This window comes from Taudactylus pleione, unplaced genomic scaffold, assembly GCF_031769625.1.
Source record: "Taudactylus pleione unplaced genomic scaffold, aTauple2 ptg000137l, whole genome shotgun sequence".
Taxonomy (NCBI): Eukaryota; Metazoa; Chordata; class Amphibia; order Anura; family Myobatrachidae; genus Taudactylus; species Taudactylus pleione.
The window spans coordinates 1,093,422-1,106,307 of record NW_028284539.1 but is presented as its reverse complement, the minus strand read 5'-3'; the positions used below and the strand labels follow the sequence as shown (position 1 = coordinate 1,106,307).

Here is a 12,886-nt window from a genome sequence, read left to right as displayed (position 1 = left end):
GTGCCACATACATCTATCCTCCATGCACTACAAGTCCCGCCACACAACGCGGAAGCTCAGTGTGACTCAGTAGCACTGAGCATTTTTCTTGTATATTTTTACCTTCAAATGCGTCTTATTCGCACAGTGATGCGACTAGATAGCACAAGCAGCATATGGAGGAAACAGTATCCCCTCACCAAGACTATTAGGTAGAAAGTAATATTGGGGTGAGGATGCCACATATATTTACAATAATTTAAGTTTTCAATTCTATTTGTTTAATGGTGCCACCTACTGATTGAAACATATAGACCAGAATTTTCAAAAAAGAAAGATAATCAGTTTTATCAGGTGCACTCAGATCCTCAGGTAACATTTACATATTTAAAAAGACAGTTTTTATTAAGTTTGCCTTAAAAAGACCAATATTTTTTGGTCTATATATAATAAGATTATCAGGGTCCTACTCTATTATTATAAGTGACAAGAGGTCAAGAGTTATCTACCCTTAAATAAGGTCATCAAGTGAAATATAATTTGTTAAAATGATAGAAGTATAGAGTGATAAAAAAAAGAAGTTTCTTAAGTGAATAAAGAATTGTTTAAAACCAAAGCTGTGTGCTGTCTTTATTTATTAGTCTGTTTTAGTATAGTCACTGTGTGTGTTTCAAAATATGTATCCCTTTTTCAAAAATGTATATATTTGCTGTTGGGTTTTAAAGATACAAAAGTATCCAACAATAAATTATTATCAGCCAAAGATGTAGCTAATTCAAAGCCTGGCTGTTTATCATTCAGTCAAGGCTGTGTGCTCGCACATTATACTGTTTATAATACATATAAGAAAAAAAATAGGGAGAGCGCTGGACAATAATGTTATATTTAAAGTCGCTTAAAAAAGCATAATACAATAAATGAGTACAGTGACATAATGAAATTACATCACAATAATAAACAAAAATAAATATAAAACATTAAATAATCAAACCTAGGATCCACTGAATCTAAAAATATATTGAATGGTTTAAAATTGGTATAGAGCTTCTCATGAGGTCAAAAAATAGTCTGTTAGTGCAATAAGCATGAAAGCAGCAGTTGTTAGTGCAAGCAGAGATATGAATGAAAAGGCATCTCATGTGTTACAAGGTCCACATTCTGCAAAAAAGCGTATGTATATAGCTGCATAAGCACAATAAGCAAGGGTCCTGCACATGCAATCCAACCCAGCAGAGAGATGGTTAACAATGATTCATATGGTCAGTCAGGGAACTGAATGTAGGGAATTGGGTCTGATAAGAATATCAGCCAATGGTGTCTCTATATTAAGATCCACACAACACCAATGTGTTGTTGCACTGATTGCCGGCATCCCGGTCAGATCAGTGCTATAACAGGTACCTGTATTCCCGAATTTTCAGCAATGATGCGGCTCTCTGTAACCTGTAAAAGTGAGTCACGTAGTGGAATGTTCCCAGCAGTGTAAGCCTGAATCGCTGAAGGGACAGGCCATACTCCACGTGCAGATCCCGGCGGCTGGGCAAACAGAGCAGTGTCTCCATCTATGGTGGGATGGAGCGGGACTCGCTGTGTCAGATAGTGTGACCAATCGGAAGCTCTATTGGTCAGGATCCTAGACCTGTCAACTGACGCGTTTCTCAGCCAATTAGAAGGGCCGTTTCATCAGAGGTCACATAATACATATTTTCAAAGATTTTTATGTGATAATAATTAATATTTCACTGTATAGTATAATTATGTTGTTGGAATACTTATATTATTCTATATTCCTTTATATGTATAATACATAGTCAGGAGTGACAGCTTATCCTTAGGCTGTATTAGCTGTTTGTATTGTGAATTCACAAGTATTTAACCAGGACAGAAAGGGTTAAACCAATTCTGAAATCCTTGGACATATATTTAATACAGGTACACAAGGGTTATAAAGAAAGTGTTTCTCCATGGATATAATTAATACAGTCAGGAGTGGTAATTTCACGTGTGGGTTGTATTCGGCTGTTTGTATTATTAGTTGTTCACATCCATTTAACCCAGACAGAAAGGGTTAAATTAATTCCGAAATCCTTGGTCATATATTTATTACAGGCACACAAGGGTTATAGAGATATATCCTAATAATGCTAACAGTGTTTTATTTAACATTTGTGTAATTGAATCATGCTTCTAGTGCAGGCAGATTAGGGCTACAAAGGGTAGTAATTTCTCCATGGCAGATGCAGCAAAAATAATAATTCTCCATAGCAAATCTATATGTAGCCACTTGTCCTAAAGGATTTCTTTTTTTTTAAGGGATGGATCCTCTGCAGCCCTCTAAATTCCTGATTACCTATTTAAAACTCATCATTTATTCTTTGTTGCTGGTTAGGTCGGGTATATACCTTTCTGAGCATCGTTTCAAAGATAAATTGCGGCTTTGATTTTTGGCGTGCCATTAATTAAACAGCATACTGTACTCTCTTGTAATCATGGATCACTACCATTACCATGTCAGGACAGCATATTTGGCCGCTGTGCTGTTCTCTGATCGTGAGAGGTCCATGAGAAGAAGTGTACATTCCTGCTGGACGAGGGAGTGGCTGTTGCAGAGGGATTCCCTCTCACACATGCCACTTCTTCAGAAAATACCCTCCCAGATCAGACCTAAATGCCGGGTCTGATCTGGGAGGTCTAACAGTGTTCATGCTGGATCAGACTCTGCGAGGATCCAGCATATTTCTGAGTTGGCACCGTTTACACCAGAGCCGGGTTTTTACAGACCCGGCTCTTCCGTCATGAAAGTGGATGCTTGGAGATGATGTCATCTCCAAGCGCTACTTGAGACAGCCAATTATCCAGCTTGCGGTGCAATGCAGGTCTTCTAGACCTGCATTGCGCTGTTTACACTGCAGGGTGGCATGTGAACAACCCCTGGCCAACCCTGCAGTTTACCCGGAGTGGATCACCGGGTCCATGGACCTGACTGGATCCATTACACCGCCACAAATCTTGGTTTGATGCGCATCAACCCTGGATTTTTGACACGGTGTAAAAGGGTTATAAGTTCTTACCTTGTTGCTAATAATGTCCATCGTAGTTCTGCCGATGTAGTTAACATAGGTGTCCAAGTGAAGACACCTATGTTAATTCAACGAGGCCCTTCTCCAGTTGTGAGCCATATAGATAAATCTTGTAGAATTGCCTAGAAAAAACAACTTGATTAGCACAACACAATTTACCAATACTAAACATGTTAAGAAACAAAATTTACCAATATTTAAAAAAAAAAATAAAAACGCAACAACTGTTTATTTCATTTAATTTTTTTTTACTTCTGATGAAGTATAAAGTATGGATGGGATTCATCCCTTGTTACCAGGCCAATGAGTGCCGGACTACTCAAACAGAAAAAGAATCAGGCACATAACAATCTTGTGAAATACAGTCGAGGCCTTAGAAAAAAATACTGACATCAATAGGGTAAAGGGGAATAAACAAAACTCCAAAACAGTGTTCTTTGAGCACAATAAGTAACTAGATGACACAATGTTCGGGCAGCAATTTTGATGAAGTCCATTTGCCCAAGTCATGGCAACATGACCAAACTCACGGTCGTTCTTGAAAAAAAAAAACAAAGACAAAAGGACTGACCAATTCAAAAAACACTTTAAAAACCAAATATGAAAAAAAAATACTAATTAAAAAATTCCTCGTCAGCCTGGAGGGTAGCTTGTGCACTCATTCATGATGTGTGCACACTACTCATCGATGTACTGGGATAGGGAGATTGTGGCGCTGGGCTATGCGACGCAGCATATGGGAGGGGATGTGACGGAGGAGGCATTGGATGTGTTGGATATGCCGGTCTATAAGGTGGGATGGGGAGATTGCCAGAGGCCGATGGGGTGGGCGGATGTCTAATGTATGACCCTACATCCATATGCTCATCCAATTTTTCTTGGTGAGCATGGATAATAGTGTGATATATTATCCTTTTGAAATGGATTTGCTTACTCGGAGTCATCTTATCCATTTCGTGGGTGACGAAGGACGAATTGATGTCCGAAACGCGTTAAGCGGGCCTCACCCTGTGAACTAACCGCAATATCTGCAGCCTCCTCTTGTGGAGTTCATCCTAGTGGATCCCTATATCCGGAGTAGTGGTACCACTATTTCCTTTGTACATCTGGGTGTGGATGTCGACACGTGGATGGGGGCTGGATGTGGTCTTATATTTGTTACATGCCTTATATTTATTTTGTGATTGTAAGTGCAAATTTGTCATTAAAAGTTTTTTTAAATTCAGACATACTGCACTATTATCCTTTCAGCTATGCGAGCGGCCAGGAGGCCGCACAAAAAAAAATCAAACACCCTGATTCAGAGCGAGCGCTCTTTTAGAGCGTCCGGCTCTGAATCAGGCCCACTATGTACAGTATATATATATATATATATATATATATATATATATATATATATATATATAATGGTGGAAACTGATAACATATGGCTGAAATTTTTTTTTAAATAAACCTAAATGTTACAAACTGCAAAAATATTACTCGTCAAAAGGAAAAAAAAACTGCACTGGATGAATGCAGCCACCAATTGACAAATGTAATTATTTATTTAAACAATAACAGTGATTTTACCACACAGTAGAAGATTATCTAGCTACTTTATGCAACAAAGTATCTAGTTCTGTATACTTTATACATGGAAATGGTGCTATTGATCATTCAATGAACTAGCATGCAAAGGTATTAGTACATAAAATATACATACAACATGAAACATAAACCATAAATATGGTGATGAATAAAAGTCCACCTGGATATATAAACAATGAGGCAGATATAATCTATAAGCGTAGCCCGGATAAGGAAAACTGGAGGATCATATAGAATGTCAATGGACTAGTTAGTGTCTGTATGTAACATACCAGAGTTAACTTCCTTTTAAAATCATGTCACAAAGCTCCGCTGCTTAATATATTCCTTCCAATGCCAAGGACTGAATGAGCAATCCTGTGTTATTATAACACTTTGTGGCGGCTGACTGTGTTAGGTCCGCCCCGGACCTCTGATGTCCTGCTGCTCGCTCTCGCCGCTCAATCGCCACCATGAAGCAGTTTGCTAAAGAAGGGCTACATGGTGCATCCTTTCAACTGAAAAAAGAATGAATCATTGAATAGGAAATAATAATTTTTGAGCTTCAACTCAAAACAATTGCAGGAACAGTTCTTTGTCACATTCAGAGTATAAGGTATTGTTGGGGATCCCCTTTCTAACTGCTTCCAACCATAGATCATGGGGGATGCAGGTGTAGAGGCTTTTGACATCAATATTGCATAATAGACAATTTGAAGGGATTGTAGGCAAGCAAAGAAATTTGAGAAGTAGATTGTAGATATCTTTGAGATAACTGAAACTGGATTGAATGCATAGCTGTAATAACGGGTTGGTAGATGGATCCCTTTGCCGATATAATCGTTCTTCTGGGTGGGTGCTGACTGTCCTTATGAATCTTGGGGAGTGTGTAAAGCATCAGGGTAACCAGGAAATCAGTGCTCAGAGCTTCTTTGAGACATAAAGTAATCAATTGATCTTCAGCTGCACTGCTCAACATGTGATCCAACTCCCTCTTATATTCAGAAGTGGGATCTCATTGCAGTCGTACGTAGATATTGGTATCACTCGAATGCATGTCAATATCATGGATATAGTCACTGGTGTTATGTATTACAATTGCGCTGCCTTATCAGTGGGTCTTATGGTAATCGCTGAGTCAGTGCCTAATGACCGCAAAGTTTGCCATTTGGTTTTTGTTTGGTCAATTGATGTACTTTAACTGTTTGTTTGACACCAGAGTCTAACAGTTGGGTATAGGTTCTATTATGAAACACACACATATGTAAGGGTGGTTCAATAAATACAGTAACAAAACCCCTCACATGTGTAATGTTATCTATATCATTCTAATTTCCTGCAAGGCCAGAGCAGATAGACCACTGCTTCCCCTCATGGCCATTAGACTTTGTCTCATATCAGTCATACTGTTCCAACATCAGTTGTAAGGTGGCTGGGCTCACAGAAATATGGTCAAACATTGGGGTGCATAGTGTGATCATATTTTGGCATCTAAAGGGCACCTCAGAAGCTGAAATTCATCACCAACTTGTGAAGGTGTTTGGTGACAATGTCATGCCATGGAAACATGTTTGTGTTTGGTGCACTGATTCTGACAATGGCAGGACAACCTCCTGCTGTGCCAGGCTGGCTCCAAACTTGCTGTAGAATAAGTTTGGCTGCTCTGTGTGAGTGTCATACAGTGATGTGGTTAAAGCTAAGCTAGCAGTGCAAGGAGCAGAGTTAGAAGGTTGCCATGGACACTGTGGACAGTGACAGTTGGGATTGAAGGCAGTTAACTGAGGTACCTGACGTGAGAAGAAGATGGTGCAGGTGGTCTCTGTTATTGTCACGAGACCTGGACCCTGGCTAACAAGAGAGGGAGAACCAAGTGTGGTGTACTCCTTCTATGGATGAGTGATGTTAGCTAGATCTACCATTCTACTGAAAGAGGCTTTCAGTACCGGTGATAAGAAAAACCATCTAGTTTGCATATATTAAAATACAAAAAAAGTGTTTATTACATGGAAAGCCAACACTTTTAATGAAAAAAAGTATTTCCTTATTTTGTTTCTCCTCTGTTTCTAATAATGCTAATGTCTCTCTCTATCAATTTAATACAGTGTTGCTATTAAAATGTAAGTAGAACCACTGAGAGATTTAACAGTAGCTAGAAAGGCAATTTAGTTACACTTTTGGTACAAATAATTACATTTCTTTAAATCATCTAAACATTAGATATATTTTTTGTATAATGTTAGGTTATTTAAATTTGGTTTAGTAATGGTATCAATTTCTGGAGGTAAAAATATAATGAATTTGTTTATTATGAATGCCTAGGTTTATAGTGCAATTTTATTTATTTTGTAAGTTGCTTTAGTTTAAACACAAGCTCTCCTCTTGGTTAAGGCTAGTATTCTTTATTCAATTATCTTTTAGTACAATTTAATTGTTTTGTGTGTTTCAGACACTTCTATTACTTGCAATTGAAAAATGACATTTTAGAGGGAAGGTAAGACATGTTCCTTAATGCAATACCTTATTTGAATGTTCCTTACTTTAGAAGTATTCTTACCTTTCCTTTTTCGAAAACTCATATTAATTTTCCATGGATACTTTATGAAAAATTAAAACATTATAATTATTATTATTATTATTATTATTATTATTAATCATCTATGTAGATATTGTGTAGTCTGTGGCTTATGTATTGAATATTTTAAGGTTACAAAATGAACATAAGGTAAGGAAAAGACCTTTAAGGGCCTATGTATTAATAATTGCGGAAGTGCCGCTGTTCCTGCAAGTTACATACCTGGCATTTTTTGTTAGTATTTCACTTTTGTGAAAGATTTCTCTGGGGGAAGTTGACATTGCGCATGTGCATAGTGTCAGTTTCTGCTGGGGGTTGCAGGAGAAAGATCGAAAGATCTCTCTCCTGCTCCTAGGCTGAAGATGGTATAAATTAATGGGGCCAAGCTTCAAAAAGCTTGGCCCCATTAGTTTGGTACAAAGGGCCGAGATCGTAGTTCCCATTGATAATAATGGGGACTGTGATCTGCAGTGCTAATTAGCACTCTGCCGTAGATTTCTGAGAAATCTCCTTCATTGTGCTACAGTATTAGTACATACCAGTGACATGCGGTAAGATCAATGGCTGGGGAGGCACTGGTTAATTAACACCCCCCCACCTTCTAAAAAAAAACAGTGTAGGGTTCCCCCTATATAATAGTAGCCAGCATCATGCTGAACCAGCCAGGAGAATAAGGCTTTAGAAAGAGTTACACCCAGTGTGGGGTCCTTCTGCCATCACATTAACAAGCCCCCCTTCTTTAAACTGGTCAGGCCAGGGCTGGAATTTCTCGGAAAGTGGGGATCCCAAAAAAATAAAACTGGGTCTCCCCCCTGAGCATAAAACAGCACTGGGCTGAAAGCTATGCCATGGTATGATAACGTTGTTCCTTACAGGCAGCCTACAGGTCTCAGCAAGCCTGCTCCAGCATGCTGGAACTTGAAGAACCACAAGGGCCTATATGCCTGGACATTAAGGGCCCGCTGGTACCTGTAGTCAGCCTGTAAAGTAAAAAATTAAATACATACAAGACACATGAAGGTTTTAATAAAAGTTTATTTCACAGCATCTTCACCTGGGGGGCGGCAGTCTTTCAGCTCTTTTGCATGGCCGCCGCCTCCCCAGGGCTTCCGACATTTTCACCTGGGGGGTGGCGGCCTTGCAGCTCTTTTGCATGGCCACCCACCACCTCCCCAGGGCTTCCGAAGTCTTCTGTCTTCGGGAGGTCTTGAACGCTCCTTCCCAGCCGCTGCCTCGCCCTGGTTTATATAATCCAGATGAGGGGACGGGGTGATGACGTCATGAGCCGTTATTTGGCTCACAGCGGCCATCTTGAATTTTAAAAATGACGCTGAGGTGTCGAATGGCTGCAGAATGGCTGGCAGGGACTGGATCTTCAGATCCGATCCAGTCCTGCCGCCATGCCAGCTATCTCCATCGGGTCCCACTGCCGCTAATAACCACACCTCTGCCGGGTCCCGCTGCAGCTAACGTCCGCACCTCTGCCTTGTCCCCACCGCATACCCTCCCAGTGATAACAGCGGATCCATCACTGGATCCGCTGTCCAATCACATCTGCCTGACTGACAGAGGCGTCTCTATAGGTGACGCCTTCCCCTATATTTTCAATGGGCTTTTATAACCCTTGGCATCACCCCGCCCCACCCCAGAAATTTTTTAATTGTCAATGGGAGGCAGCACTCTTACTGGCTTCCGACTGATTTTTACTATAGAATAATGCAAAGCAGATGATATTTATGGCACAGAATTTGTGTTATTAATATATATTTTTGTATTATTTTGATCATTATGACAGGATGCCTCCCCTGACTTCACAATCCTGGTAAATACAGTAGCAGCCATTCTTAAAATTATGCAGAAAATGCAGCTTCTACATAATTTTATTAAAAAAAAGGAAAATAAAAGCCTTTTAAGATGGTAGACATTTCCAATGAGGTACAATTCCTTTTTAAGATGATAAACTTTAATTCAGCAATTTCACTAGAAAATAGTTAATGAATTTTTTTACCGTATTGTTTTGTTAATCTATAATATTACTTTAGCTTTAATTTGCAGTCTTCCTGGCCATTGACTAGATTTGTGTACATCTAATGTAAGCTGTAACCATAAAGATAAGAAATTTGTTGCATATTTTTGGATGATGCCTCCCTCAGTCCTGAATCTCTCCTAAATGGTGGGTATTTTGTAGAAATGTTTCAATTGTAATCCGAGTGGGAAAGTTGGTGGTTTATAGTCTTAAAATACATTGTTTACTAAACATTGGTTTTACTGTAATTTTTAAATCGCCATCAATGCCAATCAGAATATAAGATGCTATCTAGCCACAAACCCAATGACAAACTGTCAAGAATCTGTTGTAAATCCGCTGCAGGTTTCAAGAACTGCATATATCACTCATATCTGTACAGAATATTGTGCTAAATAATGTGAAAAATAAAAACAGTGTTGCCCCCTCCCCCTCAAATTGATAACCAGCCATATGCCTTCAAGCCTTGACAGGTAGTGAAAAAATCCAAGACAAAATTATGTGGGGTCTTGTTTCACTGTCAACAACAGCTTTGTCAAGGCCTTGACAGAGCTGTTGTTGACAGTGAAATGCGCGTTGGCGTGGTAGCGGGTCCACGATGCCCTGCAATGAGATCAATTGCAATCTGTAGTGAAATACTGTGTGTGCATAATACGTAATGGCTCTGACTGACTAAGGATATCATAGAGCTGGGATAATATAAATAACCAATTCCTGAATAGCTACTGGTTTATCATCTAGCAGTCAGAACCGTCTGAATCACAGCACTAACTACAGCACCAATTACAGCATTAAACAGTGTTTATAGATTTATGACACATCCAGAAGCTCGCAAGCTTATAAAATTTATCATACTGACAGAGGCACTATTAAACTTTAACAATATTCATATTGAGTGAGATACTATTATTGTCAATTTAATTGTGAATATTCCTGCCAGTTTGCACTTTACATGCGGTAGCAACATAATCAGGATCAAATGAATCCTTGAACTACATCAATATTAGCTATGGAAGCAAATTTTATCAGCAGCTAACAACCAGAAGATACTGCTATTTAGTCAATTACCATTTTGACATATTGCAACATTACTTGCAATACCCAGGCTTATGATTGTTTGTCTCTATATTAATAGACATAGTATCGCAATAAGCACACATATGAGTGCTAAAATGCATATATACTTTTGCAAGCAATAAATCTTGACATTATGTCATATATGCTGTGGTTCAGAAGATCTGAACTAGAAACACTTTCTATTTAAACCAATTGAGGGATACTTTCCCCCCCCCTAGAATAATTTGGATTGATTGTCTTTGTGAGATCCGAGGTGTAAGATTAATCATATAATTTTGGTCTTCTTACACAGTTATGCACTGATTAAGTTTGAGAATTTAGGAAGTCAATTTGCTTAATTTTTTGGGGCATAAACAGGAAGGTTAAGTCAATTTATAGGCTAGTGTCATATTATTATATATAAATTAATTAACATCCTGGTCCGGTTGAAGCAACAAAATTCAACTCTCATTATATCCTACTAAAATATATTATTTCAAAAGGATTGATCAGTATTAGTGGACCGTGGTTTTTAATTATGTGTAGTTCACATTATTATAATTTTTTTTCTTTTTTTATGTTTGCACTAACACGTGTTTTGTCATTTAAGTCTCACCCAGATATATTTCACTGTTTTATCCCTCTTGTTTTGGAATAATTTTATATAATACTTAATAAAAGTTATATGTTATTGAATTTATTCCTTCTGTGCGCCTTACAATACAACTCTTTTCCTTCCTCTTTAAATTCCATGATCAATTTTGGTTGACTAGGGCTGCACGCCCATATCCAGATATAAGATTTATATGATATTATTTGGGGTTTAATGTTTAGACAATTGAGTGTGCAGGTACTCCTTTATCTCCCTGTCCCTTTCATGATAATATCAACAATACCTAGTCCAGGGTTGGAATCTCTAGTGAAGTATGGACATCAAAGAAAGAAAAAGGGGTCTCCCTCCATGCTCTGGGCAGGCTGGGAACACTTTATTTGCTGGTTATACATTTGTGTGTCTGGGGTCTGTGAGAATTGAGCAACACTGCTTTTTTTACTCCTTCAAATTTTGCATTTTTTCACATTTATTCACTCTGCTGTGTTTGAAACCAACAGCAGACTTATGGAAGTGAAGTTAGTTGGTGACAAATCAGTGAGAGACACTTTCTTTACTGACAGCTTGGCTAAAAGGCCTAGATAAAGTGTTATTAATTTAGAGGGAAAGCCTTACAGGGGTTTTTTGTGTGTGATTTTTAACCTGTACAGATCAAAGGGATCTGTGCAGTGCTTTCGACAAAGCCACCTGGCCTAGGCAGGACATTCATTTGGGCAACCCGGTTCCTAGAAAAAAATCCTGGGTCACATTCCTTCCTGGGTTTCAAGCAGGGTTTTATGCAGGTAAGACCCAGGTGGAAATGGGTATCCCAGGTCATCTGACCGGGGGGGGGGGTTTCGTTCACATCATTTACTGGCACTTGGAGATAATATAAACTCCAAGTGCCTGCAGAGGTAAGCCCCGCCAATATCTTGAGCCCAGCCTGCTTTGTGTAATCGGGATTCAAGCAGCTGTAACACTGCTTGAAACCCGTGTTTAGTGTCACAGGCTGGACCCGGGATTTTGGTGGAAAAGAGGTATTAGTTAACCCAGGGTTTCTATACTTCTAATGCTAAGATCATCGATGGTGACCTGATCTTCAGTTGTATTATAAACTTTGGCTTCTCTGCGGTTTCCTGACAGCTTGGGCTTTAATAAATACATAGGGGTCTATGGGCCTGCTCAGAGATGGATGGACTGCACACAAGCTTCTGTGCAAATCCATCCATCTCATATGCAAATGCAGGAGGAGGTGTCAGACACCTCCTTGCTGCACTTGCAATCCACAGGCTGGGATCAGCATCGCAACCATCACAGGTTTCTCCTTTGGTCCGGTCCCGGGTTACCCTAGAGGCCAAAAATCTACATCCATCAACGTAGACTCTGGCCTCGACCCTGCCGGAAAACGGAGGTAACATGGGAACAATGACTAGGCATGCCCCCGCTCAGACCCACCCCCAACACCACAGCACATCAATCTTGGGTGGTCCGCGAGTGAGAGCACAGGACCCATTCTCCACATGGCAGAATGGGTATGTGCAGACACATACCCCTAACCATCAGAGATGTGCGTTCATCCTCAGATGAAGGTACATCTCTGAATCAGGCCCTATCTACTAAGCCTTGGGGTCCAAATGCAAGAGGGAGACAGTTTATCAGTAAACTCTCACATTGATCGAGTTGTATCTTCAAAACGGGAAACCACCTGGATGAAAGTTTAAATTGTGATAGTTTTTGAGTCAGAAAAACGTGAGTTTGCATGTTCTCAGACTCTATTGCATTGGACGAGTTTAAAAAATGTGGAGAAAACGCTCATATTTTCTAAACTCTCACTCTATTACAATTGGCCCTTGGAGAGCGATAAAGTGGATGGAAGTAACATACCAACCAACCAATCAGCTCCTAACTGTCACTTTACAGGCTGTGTTTCAATAATGAGTTAGGAGCTGATTGGTTGGTACTCCATCCACTTTATTCCTTATCTCCAAGTCTTAGTACATAGACCCCTTAGACTG

The 12,886-nt window shown here is 39.4% G+C and overlaps 1 protein-coding gene across 21 annotated transcripts in view; it reads left to right on the top strand.

Annotated features, from left to right (window-relative positions):
• Window positions 1-12,886, top strand: part of PTPN3 (protein tyrosine phosphatase non-receptor type 3) — a 753,142-nt gene that overhangs the window by 237,624 nt on the left and 502,632 nt on the right. For 20 of the 21 annotated variants that reach the window (XR_015878492.1, XR_015878493.1, XR_015878491.1 and 17 more), the window contains one exon: window positions 7,075-7,119. Coding sequence is in view for 16 of the 21 variants with exons in the window: in XM_088473605.1 (XP_088329731.1) it covers window positions 7,075-7,119 (45 nt within the window). In the remaining 5 variants the exon portion in view is untranslated. Of the gene's footprint in view, window positions 1-7,074; window positions 7,120-12,886 lie in introns of those variants that run through there. The other variant, XM_088473618.1, reaches the window with a different exon arrangement.